Genomic DNA, 14788 nt, shown 5'->3' on the forward strand with positions numbered 1-14788 from the left:
AGAGAAAATAAGAGTGAATTAATTGTTTGTCAAACGTTTTGACACCCTCGAATGTTCTTTGTCGTCTAATGACGCTGTATATAATCGTGTACTGCAGAATTGTCGATGGATAAAAAATTTATTTCAGCGCCTTAATTCAGGCCAATTATTTAGTGTTCGGCACTGATTAGAGATTTACGGTAAATTGCTCCGAACTTTACTGCAACCCGTTGTTAAGCTGGGAACGCTGTCACAGTAATGATAATCTAATTCTCCTCTACAATTTTTTTATCCATGATAACTGGACAAATACACTAGGAAAAAACAAATCAAATCGGAAAGATTGCACAGAATTCTTTGCAAGTTGTATTTATTTTAAACAAGTTTCATACGAAGGTTTTCGTCAAATTAATGTTTCACTCTTATTTTTAATTCCATTCTTCTTAGAGTAGATAGTTCTTTAAGTCTGTGATAAACTCCACTACTTCCATTCCCAAAGTTTTCAAACCGAAGAGAATTGCACAAAACATTTAAAATGCGTTACTTGTATTTTGCATATCTCGTTTGTCCCGTGAAGTCTTCCATGTCAACTCTTAACTCGTAACTGTTGCCGTTAGTTAGTTGATGCAGAGTTTCCAAACCTAATACAAAAGTTCTTTATCAATAATAAGTTTGTTTTGGAATATTCTACGTTGGAAGGTCTGTAATTATAGAATATATGATAAACCTAACTAATATTTATCGTTTAACCTATACCATCCATCCTGGGAGGTCGATTGTGAAGTCACAATAAACATCGAGCGACTTGCTGCGATCGTGAAAAGGATAAATTGTATAAACTTTGCTGGCAGTGTATCCACTCATCCAAATCTCCTCACAGGTTGTACTCTTAAGGCGTTCTAAAGTTTTCAATATTAAATGTTACATCGTTGAATCATTTATTTCTGATAAAATAATTTTTCTAACCTTCCAGAGCATCAAGCCTTTCATCGATGTTCGGACATTGGCAGATTTCATAAGTCCCTGCATCCATACTGTCATTTGAAGACACATGGCTGCTAAAAGTCGCTACCAGGATAGCTATTATAAGTTTCATCTTAACAATTACGGAAAGTTGTTGTGGCTCTTTCCAATGACTTCTATATATATCACCCCGTGGGTATGTAGCGATAGGAACTTTCTGTTTAGGAAACCGCATGTCCGATTAATTATTGCTCCGTGATCCCCTAGAAGTTAAATTTTATGGCTAGTTTGGTTGTATTGTGGCGCCATCGTAGTTTGTTGCGGGTGTAATTTACCGGAAGAGTTAACCTGACCAAACAGAGTTTAATGCTTATGTTTGTACAAACTCGACCAACGGATATTTGCAGTCCGGATGACTGCTCTTGCAACGAGGTTTACATTTCCGCTCGTAAATTTCGTTGTGTGCTCATCACTTGATATTAAATGTTTTACTCCTCAGACATTTCTAGCTTAGAGGAATTGGCTATATGAATGTACGTTCGTACTGGTGCATGATGTATATTTCAATATTTTTAATCGCATAAAGGTCTACATTTGTAGGCTGCGTGATAAAATTTTCTTTCCTGGGTAGCTTATCGCACGCAACCGTGTGTTTTAATAAACCTGAGAGGAATGCTACGACCGAAGTGCTAAACAGTCTTTTGCGCTGCAAGAGCAAACAACACCAGGCTTCTTTACGCCCTTTTTCCACATTTGCTAAAACGGCAGTGATTCACCTTTTGACTTCGGTTTGTTTGCTTTTATGCCATTTGCGAAATTTTGTGTTGAAATTCGAAATACCTCCTCCTGCAAACATCTCTGTTGATGTAAAGCTAACTATACACAACACAACTTTAGCAGCATTGCAGGCATACAACTGGACCGGCCTAATGTTTACGACATGTTGGAATGATTATAGCTACGTGTATGTGAAGGTTCCCGACAAGATATCTTGACCACAATATAAACCGTTTACCCGTTAAGCTGTTTTTACTTAGATGGTTAAACTTATGTCTGGTCAGTCGGTGTCGTGAGTTCAAATCCCACGTGGAGCTTGATTTTTAAATCGAATAACAGATTTTGCACTCGCATTTAAATCGACAAGAACTTTTGAATTGAAAATCGCTGGTCAGAAAAAGCAACTGAATATCTTAAAAAAAATGTATATTGACAAGTAATAGAAAAAGAAAGTAACTTTAAAAGTACGCTGCTTGACATGTAGGCTACCCATGTAGTTTGTCTTTCTGTGCCGATTATTCTCTTTCCTCTTTCTACAATTATTCGACGCTGGTGTAACTTTTTTCAATTGAAACAAAAATAGTCACGGGTTTAAACCGTTTCACTCATTGTAATTTTTTTTTCTGTGTATTTTGGTCTATTTTGAAAAGTTGTTTGGGTAGAGTCACACTCCTTTGGTAGTTTAAAGAGGAAATCAGTGTAGGATTGTTCGTTTGTCAAACGTTTTGACACCCTCAAATGTTTTTTTGTCGTCTGATTACGCTGTATATAATCGTGTACTGAAAAATTGTCAATGAATAATAATTTTGTTTAAGCGCCTTAATTCAGGCCGATTATTTAGTTATTTAGTGATTGGCACTGATTAGAAATTTCCGGTAAATTGACACGCACTTTACAGCCAACTTTTGTTAAGCTGAAACTGCTGTCACTTTGATAATATTCTAAACCTACTTAAAACTTTCTATCCTTGATAACAGGTTGAATATACTTCAGACGAAAACAACCTGTTTGGAAAGATTGCACAAATTTCTTCACGAGTTTACATTTATTTTGAACACACTTCACAAGACGGTGTTCATCAAATTAATGTTTCACTCTTATTTTCAATTCAATTCTTTTGAGAGAATAATTATTCCCATGCCAAAAGTACCATTCAATACCATCAGCATTGGAGCTGTGTGGCCCACCCAAGTAAAGACCGTTGGGGTTTGTTTCGTGACAAGCATTGTACCACCAAGCTCCTTGGTAAAGTTGGGCACAATGGCCAGATGACTTATCTTGGTCTTTATCTCTTGTGCTGAATTTCATTCCATTTGCGTTGGCCATGGCATCCCCTGTATATTTAAATTTAAAATCGTGTAACGGAACATACTTTAACGACACTTTTATTTATAAGGATGAAGACAAACCTGCATTGCCAGAATATCCTGAAACTAAAAGCGTATATCCAGGTCCAGCCCCAACCTTAAAGGTTCTAAGAAAAAAATAAACAGATAAAGCAACAGTAAAGCAACTGATATTTTGTACTTCTTACGATTTGTGCTTTGAAGTTTCCAAAAGAAATACGGAAAGTTGTTTAATGGCACTTACTTATATTTTGCGTATCTTGTTTCCCCTTCAAAGTCTTCCATATCAACTCGTAATTCATAATCCTTGTCATTAGTAAGCTGGTGTAGAGTTTCCAAACCTATACATACAAAGGTGGGCAATACGACTCTTTGCATTCATCACAATATCTTACCGAGCCAAAATTCCTTTTTCATGTTTCCAAACCCATTCACGTAGTTATCCCAGTAAAGGTAAAACTTTGCGGATCCGTCTATTCGACGTTGGAAGGTCTGTATTTATTAAATAATTATGGTAAAGTTTACCAATGAACATCGCCTGTAAAACAAATACCGTCCATCCTGGGAGGTCGATTGTGAAGTCACAATAAACATCGAGCGACTTGCTGCGATTGTGAAAAGGATAAATTGTATAAACTTTGCTTTTGGTTTTTCCGCTCATCCAAATCTCCTCACAGGAAGTACTTTTCAACCGTTCTTGAAAGTGTTGTAAGGTTTTCACATACATCTAAACAGTAAATTCTTCACTTACCTTCCATTTTTCCAAGACGCTTCTCCAAATCTTTCACAGTATTTTGTAAATCGGTCACTTCCTGACAACTACAAGATGTAGATGCTACAGAGCTTGGATCTTCCGGCACCGTATTAGGATCAAGAGCAAAACTGCTCCCAAATAAACACAAAAGCCAAAATACTTCAATGTAACCCATGTTTCAACTAACCTCTACTCAGATGCTCGTCCCAGTTGGGAATTAATGTTTCTTATACAAGAATTTTCTCTGGGAGTCATGGCAGGTGTGTCGCCTAATTCTCCTTGAACTTGGATGGCGAAATTGTCGAGCAGTCGTGTTTGCTTATTGCCGCCTCTTGCAGCCTTCTGTGCACACAACCATTGCTATTTCTGAACATAGATATAAATATATTTATAACTGACATTTTGTGTAAATAGCAATGATTCTGTATAGTCACACCAATCAACGAGACCAAACTATATTCCACTTTGTGTGTTTTTTTCTTCCAGAAAGACTTAAATCAGACATATTTCGTTGTGTAACTATCGCAAATTTCACTACGAATTTCAGTAATAGTAATAGCGAATAACCTTTTAGTGTGGAGACTTGGCCCAGGTAAAGCGAATTCGTATACGTTGGATGGTGTCTAATTGCTTTGATTGCAGTTTGTTGCCACGCACACAATTAATAAAACTAAGTTAGGCAATACCAGATTATCGTTTAATAGAAAAGTATAAAACAAGGGCAACCGTGCAGTTAAGAAGAATTAGCGAAGAACATACACATGTGGGGTAATGAGGTAATAACTTTTTCGTCCCGATTATATTCTTTTACCAATTACATCCTATGTGTTGTACTTACAACGGACATCTGGAGTGTTGTTGCTCCTGCGGCTCGGAAGGCGAATGGATCTATTTGTGTGTTGCCTCCCTTCATGATAAGGTTCACAATTATTAATATTCAGCATCGCATAACCTTGTACTTTACCTGGTGTGGTGCTTGGGAATTGTATCACATGGTGCGTGAGTGTATTTGCTGTTCGTGTTTGCGGTAAAGTTGCTGACGCATCCAGCATTGCGCCATAAGCTTGTCAAAGTAATTGACGCCGTAGGAATATTGCAAATTCATTTGATGGTAATATTTCTCTTCCCATAGCCGAATAAGTTTCAAATATTGTTTGTCGTTATGTATTTTCTTTTGGCATGAAACTTCTCCATGACTATGTGCTGTAGTAATTTGGTTTGCTCCTATATATGTCACTCTAATCTAAACTAAAATTATGACCTATGATGTCGATAATCAAACTTTTCAGTTTTGAACTAAGTTGTGAGAATATATGCGTGAAACTAGTTTTTTTTTCTGCAGAGCAAAATCTTAATGTATTTTTGTAGTGATAACATTAGGATAAAGACCTTAATACAGTTGCACATGCCATGTTCTTTACCAAAGTAAATTCAGCATGACAGGACAAGCATGTTTTAACCTTAATCCCCCCACCAGTTTTTTTGCTCTGTTTACCAATGCAGGAAAGCGACTGTTACAAAATAACACGACTACGCGTTCTCCATAAATGTTTATTTATTCCGTTTCGCTTCAGACAATTTTATCGTTTCTTTGGTCCTATTAGACCGATTTTATGCGACGAAACGAAGTAGTCAGCATTAGTGAGATGCCTGTGTCTGTAAGAAGCCAATAATCCGAAACTTTCAGATTGAAATCAGATGGTTTATTATATATTGTTTATATATTCTGTCTGTATATATTCTATACATGTAACTAGACACAAATCGTAAAGGAAATCTGTGCACCAATTTCAATTACAAATTTTCAATTCATTTTTGACGTCCTTGTTATTTAACTTCGTCTGGCCCTGTTCTATACGTTGTAGTCTAAAAAACGAGTAAGATTATCTTGGTTATGAAGTAGTATCAATTAAAAATCTATACAGCACATGGGGTATGAATCTCTAATATAATGTATGTCGTGCAAGGATTATTTGGTTTAAGTTAAAGACCACGTTACAGACGAGGTGCAAAGTAGTTATTTGGCGTTTGTTGCTCTCTGGTGCCTCTGTGTATTGACCTGCACCGTCAAATCTCGTTGATCGATTCGCGAACAATTTCATTCAGGCTTCTGTTCAACAACCCAGTTTGTTCTGTCATCATTTAACTTCCTTGGCAGAACTTCCTAAAACCGAGAAGCAGATTGAATATTAAAGCTGCTTTTCCGCATGGATGTATTTTTCTTCCCTACAAAGCTATATAGTTGTTGCTTTTCCAAAGTTAAACAGGTTGGTCCTATATATTGGCTTGCGAGGATTGCGCAGTAAGGGCAATGCTTATCACTGCAAATGGTTTCGTTGCGGTCGTAATGTGCAATTTTTTTCAGAAATACTAACCTAAATACGCATTACAAAAAAGCTTTTGAGGCAAATGAATGGCTGGTTCTTGATGTGTCCTATAATAAAACGGTTCCCTTAAACGCGGAAAACTAAATGATCTATCTTCTTAATATACACGGTTTTGAGGGAAATTCGAGGGAATTTAATAAGCGCACTATATATTGCACTGCGCTTGGGAAAAACTTTAAATGCAGTTGTATTTTAAATAAAGTTCTTTGTAAGCTTCCGGTATGCTTGCTTCCGTTATGAATTACTTTTGTAGTGGTTGAAATCCTACGTCGCACTGTTTCATCAGCCAAACTACTTCAGCATCATTTCTCATAGTAAACAAGGTGATCTGTATGGGTTTGGGCGCAACATCGACATCGAGCGGTTTATAAAAAATGTCACCTTGGTCGCCCGGTGACGCTAAATCTCAATCTTCATGCAAACACTTGTTCATTGGCAGCATTGACCAAGCGCCTGACCCGTATAACAAGCAAAAACCCTCATCGCAAATCGTGCCCAGGACACCCTGGGTTCACATCCCGCTGTAGTACAAAAAAATACCAACCCGTGGGCGGGTGTTTGGCAGCATCGGTCAAAAACCGCATTTAAGATAAGCAAACTTCCCGTAACATTACAACCCACTGATAACAATACACTATGACTTGCTACCACCCCATGAAGCGAGTTTTTAAAACCAGTCTGTCTTTAAGTGCTAATACACCATATAGGAACAGCCAAGTAACCAGAGACTAATTCGGTTTACTGTAAAATATGTATTACTTGCTAAGTTCACTTTTAATTGTTATTGTGATTGAAACCACTGTACATAACTTTGTTTAAACAATGGGGAACTCCATCTGCGCTTACCACGTCGAGAAAGGGTTTTTAAGCGCGTGCACAGCTGAGGGAAATTATCTTGTATTCACGCACTTTTCAGCGCAAAAGGGTTGAAACAGCGTATTTACATAGTGGAAAAAAAACAAGCATATTTGTCTAAACATTTTCCCAGTAAAATGATAAAAAAATCAAAGCGTTTTCACTGTATGTATACTAGATTTGCGTATAAAACTTTGTGGGACAACAACAACAATTGGAAACTGATGACTCTTCAAATGTTTGCGCCGTATCTAAATCTTGCGGTTGATGGCGTTCCTCCTCCTTTTCCAGCACTTGGCGTTCGTCCTCCTACTCCTCCACCTCCTCCTCTCCCCTTCTTTTTTCCTCTTCCCCTCCTCCTTTTCGTGACTGTTCGGTCACATCTTGGACAAACGTTCGAAACTTATCTTCGTGTTTCGTTACTTTCAAAAAACAGATGAAAAAGAACCGGTCACTGTTCGAGTCGACGGTTTTAGTTGTTTCGTCCTTGCCGAATTTGATGGGTTTATAGCAGTTATACTGATATACTCTCAACCAATATACAAAAGACTGAAACACGTAGCAAAGTGTATAAAATGTCGCAGCAATAAAATATAAATCAATTTGGTTGACGGAACAAACCGTCCCGAGTGTTACATGTTTAGCATTGCAATCGAAGTATCTTAAGTGCATAGCTGATATAATCATGGAACTTATTCCAATCCCTGATCCACCCAAAGTCAATACACCAAGCAAAATGCTCTTCAAGGTGTGAAGTCCTCGGATAATATAACAGTTGTTAGTTTGACTCTCATCTTTTAACATTCTAATTGCCCTATTTTCAATTGTATTTTTTTGGTTTAACAGCGCTGCCTCTTCTTGAGTAGGTTCGTGTCCATTGCCGTGTTCAGTGGTGGGAATCTTCATATCCAACGCTTCCCATTCACAAAAGATGTCGTAAACTTGTTCGTAAAGTGTGCGTTGTTTTGCAATGCACTTACTGCTACTGCAACAACTAAATAAACTGCTGTCGAAAACATAAAGCAGAAAAGTGTATCCCAAAAAGATAGCCGGTGAGTATCTGAGAAACAACACAAAGAACCCGTTGTATCCGCATATCTGATTAACATGACCTTGTGCTAAAACATACTGAGACCCTGTGATGTTGTTCCCTTCCATACCCTCAACGTTGTTCGGTTTTTTTGTATAGCAGGTCACCATTGGGGATTCGTAGACTGCAAACACTGCACAACTTGATACAAAACTAACCAGAACTAAGGCGTTCTTGTGCTTTTCGTACGGGGGACTAAATGTTTTCTCAGCAAACAAGTTTCGTAAAGCAGGGAAAATGGTTAGGGTTGACATTAACGGCATTGTTACAGATAATGTATTTCACTAAAAGAAGGTATTATGGCTGAAAAAAACATTCCAATTTTATTATTTCCCCAAATGCTGCATAGCAAAACAAAGAAAGTGACAATAATGGTTATCATTTAAAATGCAGAATTTATCCACTGAATTGAATTATTCCTTTAAACCCTTTTTTACACCTGGTTTGGAACCAAAAACTTCGCTAAAGCTAACAGCGTGGTTGGTCCTTCACAATGTTTTAAATCGCCGTTGCAGGTCCGCTTCCTGTGGATGCAATGCATAATCCCAAGCGGAAAAAAGTCTATGTGGCGGTTCACAGGCAAAGTCTAACTGAGGGAAAACACATTAACGTAGTTTACGATAAACAATTCGAAGCGGCTTATCACAACAAGTTGTCATTGTGGAAATAATGCCCACATCCGGGAAAAAGAATGAGTTGTTACTGGTGTAGGCGTGTTTTGGCGTATTGTTTTAAGCTCTACAGCACATCACTGCTGGTAATGTACTTGCATAGAACAAAGGTATGGAGTCCTTTGATGTTATGGTTTATTAAATTATAATAAATAATTTTGACTGTTCATCGCCAACAACTACATTTTATCATTACTACACATATATGTGTACGAGGCCAAGTGTCACAATTGCTTACTTTTATGAGTTAATGTACGTTATTATTATTATAATTATATTATCAAAGTTGTGTTTATTGCAAACGTGTTGTGGATGCAGCTATGAGGACATGCTCAGGCACTCGATTGGGCATCGTCTTTATATTCGCGACAGCAAACTTCTGTAATTGGTATGCATTAGGAAGCAATAAGCCTCCAGTTTCTGTTAGCAGATTTAATTAGAAAATGCTATGAAGTTGATTCAAATGGCTGCTACAAACAATCCACGTTTCCAATCTGCAATTCATGGATTTAGAACACATATTCTTCGACTCAAGCGTTTGTCACAATTTCCTCTTTGCCCGGGTTTAGGCAGCACTCAGATTGATCTTATTGTCGCTATACCACATATGTTTCCACCACGTACATACTGACACCTGTTGGTTGGACGTCAAAACGTTAGGGCTCATGGCGGCTGCAGACAAAGTCTAACATGGGGAATAGTAATTAGCAGATTTTATGATAAACAATTCGAAGCGGCTTATAACAACAAGCGAATCGGATTGGCCGGAAGTGAGACGAATTAAAACATCCCAATCCAATCCGCAATTCGTATGTGTTTACATGTGAGGTTTGGTTGTTTTTATTGTCTATGAAACGTGGTAAAATCAACAAACATCTAAAAATAAATGAGATTCTCAAGAACAGCATGCCGTTTGCGATGGAATCGAAGATAAAAACAAGAAATAAACTAATAAGATGAAGTGTGCTGGAATCCACTACACTGCATGCAATGTGGACGGTCTACACCTGAAAAAAAGCAAGAGCGATTGAGCGCTCCATTGTTCCTCTTGCGCAAAAAACGGGAGGAGCGATTGAGCGAAGCGCATTCGAGTTCGCTTCACATCCGAAAAAAGATGAGCTGTTACTGGTGTAGGCGCGTTTGGGCGTAAGCTCTACAGCACATCACTGCAGGTAATATACTTGCAAACTTGACAAAAAGGGTTCAAATCCCGTTGTGGTAAAAAAGATGGGGTGGCCAATTTGCAGGCAATTCGATATCAAGAGAAAGACTGATTGGAATTTGTGACCAAGATAACGTGGGTTCGAATCCTAATGTGTTCAAACAAACAAATCAGGAAATAAAAAAGGTGAGATGAGCAATTGGGAACATTGACCAGTGGTTACGTTATGCCAAAAAGAAATTGTCAACGAGATAGATGAATGATGCGTGTGTTCTGGCATTACAAATGATGCGTGTGTTCTGGCATTACAAATGATGCGTGGGCTGAGGAAATTTAATCACACAAAGCTAAGGTTCTAAGAATGCTAAAATACAATACTGGTCGAATTTATTTGTCGGATTAAAACAAAGCAAATCAAAACATGCGCAAGTGAAAAGTTTTACTAAAGGAAACGTCAAACCATTTCAGCAATTCTAAAAGTGTTGGTGATCGATTACAATTTATACCTGATCGATACACACTTAAACTAACTTTTACCTTGTCTTCTGGTTTCTACAACCAATATGAATAAGTATTAGATTATAACCAACATGAATATGCCGCTTTCTATTTGTTGCAAGAAAATTTTCGTCCTGCGACCCGACACTTTAATCTTTGCCAAATAAAAACACAATATACATAAAAATTTAGGCAAGATATACCTGTGCCAGTCAGTAAAGAGTCAGTAAACTTTTCACCTAGTACGATATATTTTTTGAAAAAGTTATTGATACTCCTTCTTTTTTTGGTGATTCCACTTCTCTTCTACTTGATGATTCGTTCAATCTATGGTATTGTACTTTACTTTTCTGCTTCTGTACTTGACGATCACTTTCCTTTCCTGTATTTAAAGGCCTTCCACCTTCTTGTGTCTTTTTGACCACATCTTGGACGAACGTTCTATACTTATCTTCGTGCTTCGTTCCACCTCCTGATTTTGACGATTCTCCTCCTTCTACTAATTTTGACGATTCTTCTTCTTGTCTTGAATTTGACGATCCACCTTCACCTCCTGAATTTGACGGTCCATCTCCAACTCCTGAATTTGACAGTCCATCTCCAACTCCTGAATTTGACGGTCCATCTCCAACTCCTGAATTTGACGGTCCATCTCCAACTCCTTCTTTTACAAATTTTTTAACAAAATTTTTTAACTCATCCACGTGCTTGGTAACTTTTAAAAAAGAGATGAAAATGAACCGGTCACTGTTCGATTCGACGTTTGCTTTGCAGCAATTGGGAGGTGTACAGCAGTAGTTATTATACTGACATACTCTCAACCAATATACAATAGACTGAAAGAAGTAGGAAAGTGTATAAAATGTCGCAGCAATTATGTACAAATCAATTTGGTTGACAGAACAAACCGTCCCGACTTGTTCATGTTTATCTTTGCAATCGAAGTATGTTACGTGCATAGCTGATACAATCATGGAACTTATTCCAATGCATGCGCCACCCAAAGTCAATGCACCAAGCAAAATACTCTTCGAGGTGTAATGCGATTGGATAGTACGCTTTTTTTCAAACTTTTTATTTAAGATTTTCTTTGCTCTTTCCTCTAATTCTTCTGTTCTTGTAGCATCGCTGGTTTTTACCAGAGTTGCCTTTTCATGACGAACTTCCTGTCCATTGTCGTGCTCAGTTACTGTTCTTGTGGCATCGCTGGTTTTTACCAGAGTTGCCTTTTCATGACGAACTTCCTGTCCATTGCCCTGCTCAGTTACTGTTCTTGTAGCATCGCTGGTTTTTACCAGAGTTGCCTTTTCATGACGAACTTCCTGTCCATTGCCCTGCTCAGTTACTGTTCTTGTAGCATCGCTGGTGTTTACCCGAGTTGCCTTATCATGACGAACTTCCTGTCCATTGCCCTGCTCAGTTACTGTTCTTGTAGCATCGCTGGTGTTTACCCGAGTTGCCTTTTCATGACGAACTTCCTGTCCATTGCCCTGTTCAGTGGTGGGGTTCTTCTTAGATAACTTTTCCCATTCACAAAAGATCTCGTAAACTTGTTCGTAAAGTTTGCGTTTTTTTGCAACTCTTTTGCTGCTCTCACAACAGCTAAAGAAACTGCTATCGAATACATAAAGAAGAAAAGTGTATCCCAAAAAGATAGCCGGTGAGTATCTGAGAAACCTCACAGCATGCGTGTTTAATCCGCATATGTGATTGATGTGGGCCGGCGCCAAAACATAATGAGCCTCTAAGTGGTTGTTGCCTTCCTTGTTTTCAGTCACCATTGTGGATTCGTAGACTGCAAACACTGCGCAGCTTGATATAAGACTCACCAAAACCAAAGCGTTCTTTTGCTTTTCGCACGGGGGGCTAAAAGTTCTTTCAACAAACAGATTCTTTAACGTGGGAAGAAAATGCAGAGGAGATATAACACCAGGCATTGTTGCTTTTAAAAACTTTCTTGCACAAAATGTAATTTCCCCCTGAAACAATAACCAATTGGTTAAGGGTAAATAAATAAAACAATTACTATTACACGCAGTTGGTGTGGGCATTTTGTAACAGTTTAACATTTGCACAAACAATTTGGTCAAGAATTTAAAAATGCTTAAAGTGCATATGACACGTAAAAATAAAACATGTTAATAATCAAACTAAGAGATGTTCAGAACTTTAGAATGCCTTATGTGATGTCCTTTTCTCCTCAGCGCAAAAGGTTTACGGTTTTTGGTCGCCGTTACTTTTCGTGCAGTTTTCTACCTTTAGTTTTACGCAAAGTTGTCATGGCCGTGTCATATGCACTTTAACGGGCCGCACAAAAAGCCTTCGAGCGTCGCATGCAGTCCGCGGGTGGCGTGTTTGAGACCCCTGATTTAAACTATCTAGGTTTCATTTTATTATCCAATCTACATAACCCGAAACTGAGCTACCATAACTGTTTACTCAGCTTGTTGCAGAACCTCGCGTTTTTGTTACTTCGCCTGCAAAGATACTAACTTATCCAGTCAGGTGTAGTTGTTGTTGCAACACAACGTGGTTAACCATCCCTGTGAACAAAGGGAAATAGTTAAACAACTTGTACCTGGTGCGGCAAGCATCAATGCTGTAATGCACATAAAGCATTAAATTTATTTGTGCTTTAACGGGCATTTAGCACAGAATTGCCTATTGTTACCCGTGCGCATAGCATGAACTCGTGTCCGATGTGGGGTAAGAGTTACATTTTTCAGGTCATGAGCGACATTCAAGTCAATGGGACCAATACTGTATTGATTCGTATTTTGTGTTGATTTATTAAAAAGTCTTTAAAAAGTTTTATATTTTTGTATCGAGCATGGCTCAAATAAGGTGGAAACAAAAACATTTGCAGTAACTCGTATATGTCCCCTTGAATTAAGTTTGTGATTACTTTCCATTTTGTTTCAGTTACTGCAACGATTTCCACCACTTATAAACTCTATTTTATAAGCAGCAAGGAACCGTTTATTTCCGCAGGCGAAAATTAGTCAGCTGACTGTAGATTTGTGGTTTAAAGGTCAGCAAGTCTGTCATTGCAAGAAACCAGTTAAACGCTTGTTTGGCTAGAGCTTGCCGTTTTGCGGTAACATACCCAAGAACATTCTATATTCGTTATACCCACGAACCCACGAACATTACGAGACGATTGAATTGCCAAACTGGAAAAACAAAACGGGCGGGATGCTTTCCGTTGGTTTAAAAGATTAACGAGCTCCTAAAATACGCTTTCTGTGGTTCGAAAAACAGGAGTTTTGTTTGCAGTGGTTCGGACTTCGATCGTCAATTTGCTTGTAACGTACAACTTCCGAACAAAGCTCCTTGAAGTTTGGTGTTATGCATGATGCGATTTGCTAATCGTGATTAACTATAAGAAGTTTATTGCCAAAAACAGGCTCTTTTAGCGATTTAAGGGGGGAGTGGTAATGATTAACTTTATTTGCCAGCTTTTTTACGACTGTGTTCTCTCGGTATTACGATTTCGAGTGTGTGCGTTTATTTTTTAACAAGTGCAATTGCCACGTTCGTTTAACCACGTTCTGCTGTTAACATTGGTTTAAAGTTGTTCGTCACCATTAGTGTAGTTTAGTTAGTTTGATTTGAAATAAATAAATAACCACACAATACTTATCAACAAAGTGAAAAGGTCTACAATTATCCAAATCGTTCCGCTAGCATAAACTGTGTTGGATATTTCGCTTTGTCAACTCATACAAAGGAGCTTTCTAATTATATTGTTATAGTATGCCATTGATTTCAACCGTTATACAATAAAATACTCGAAAGAATAAGACAACGTGTAAAAATAGATTTATCATCACAACCATGCAATGGACATCAGTAAAACAACATGGCACTGTTGCTATTTTCTGTGACTTTGGCTGACGAAATAAGAAATTCGTGGCCAGGATATCCCTGGTTCGAATCCCGATGTGTGAAAAAAGTAAAAAGATGGAGTGGACAATAGTTGAAAATAGAATATTGCTATTGTTATAAATTAATGGTACGTGTGTTCCGGCAAAAGAAGTAGTCGCGTTATTGCTTGTGCAACTGGAAGTGGATTTTTGTTCTCAAAAGATGTTCATTTGATGCTGGGAGAAAACCCAACCCAAAAGGACCGGTGTTTCGCCCATTATCAAGACTTCGCAATGTTGTCTCGTCAAAGGCTGTTGTATTTGGTTTACAAGGAAAACACAAGAGATGCGGATGAACAGCAAGGAGAAGCTGAGAACAACAACATCTATTTGGAGACTGGGTGGCCGCCCTTGCAACGAAGTTTAAACTTCCGCTCGTA

General features: G+C 38.1%; 2 protein-coding genes across 2 annotated transcripts; both read right to left on the reverse strand.

The window, feature by feature from the left end:
• Positions 1–519: 519 nt before the first annotated feature.
• On the reverse strand, positions 520–1012 carry LOC145912083 (microfibril-associated glycoprotein 4-like). Its single transcript, XM_082999504.1, has 4 exons — positions 946–1012; positions 736–878; positions 671–680; positions 520–620 (listed from the first exon to the last, which is right to left on the reverse strand). The coding sequence occupies exons 1-4, from the start codon at positions 1010–1012 to the stop codon at positions 520–522; spliced, it is 321 nt and encodes a 106-aa protein (XP_082855630.1).
• Positions 1013–2802: 1790 nt separating this feature from the next.
• On the reverse strand, positions 2803–4732 carry LOC145912084 (microfibril-associated glycoprotein 4-like). Its single transcript, XM_082999505.1, has 8 exons — positions 4658–4732; positions 4013–4161; positions 3817–3947; positions 3619–3761; positions 3461–3557; positions 3310–3406; positions 3129–3193; positions 2803–3053 (listed from the first exon to the last, which is right to left on the reverse strand). Exons 1-8 carry the CDS (start codon positions 4730–4732, stop codon positions 2803–2805), a joined length of 1008 nt encoding a protein of 335 aa, XP_082855631.1.
• Between the last annotated feature and the right edge of the window lie 10056 nt (positions 4733–14788).

This window comes from Ascidia mentula, chromosome 8, assembly GCF_947561715.1.
Source record: "Ascidia mentula chromosome 8, kaAscMent1.1, whole genome shotgun sequence".
Taxonomy (NCBI): domain Eukaryota; kingdom Metazoa; phylum Chordata; class Ascidiacea; order Phlebobranchia; family Ascidiidae; genus Ascidia; species Ascidia mentula.

Excerpts from the sequence above, each read along its gene's own strand:
- LOC145912083 (XM_082999504.1), bottom strand. The coding sequence starts at position 1,012 with ATGGATGCAGGGACTTATGAAATCTGCCAATGTCCGAACATCGATGAA. Across the intron at positions 879-945 it reads AAGGCTTGATGCTCTGGAAG|AACGCCTTAAGAGTACAACC; the intron begins GTTAGAAAAATT and ends TGAAAACTTTAG.
- LOC145912084 (XM_082999505.1), bottom strand. The coding sequence starts at position 4,732 with ATGAAGGGAGGCAACACACAAATAGATCCATTCGCCTTCCGAGCCGCA. Across the intron at positions 3,948-4,012 it reads CAACTGGGACGAGCATCTGA|TTTTGCTCTTGATCCTAATA; the intron begins GTAGAGGTTAGT and ends ATTTGGGAGCAG. Across the intron at positions 3,407-3,460 it reads GAAAAAGGAATTTTGGCTCG|GTTTGGAAACTCTACACCAG; the intron begins GTAAGATATTGT and ends TTGTATGTATAG.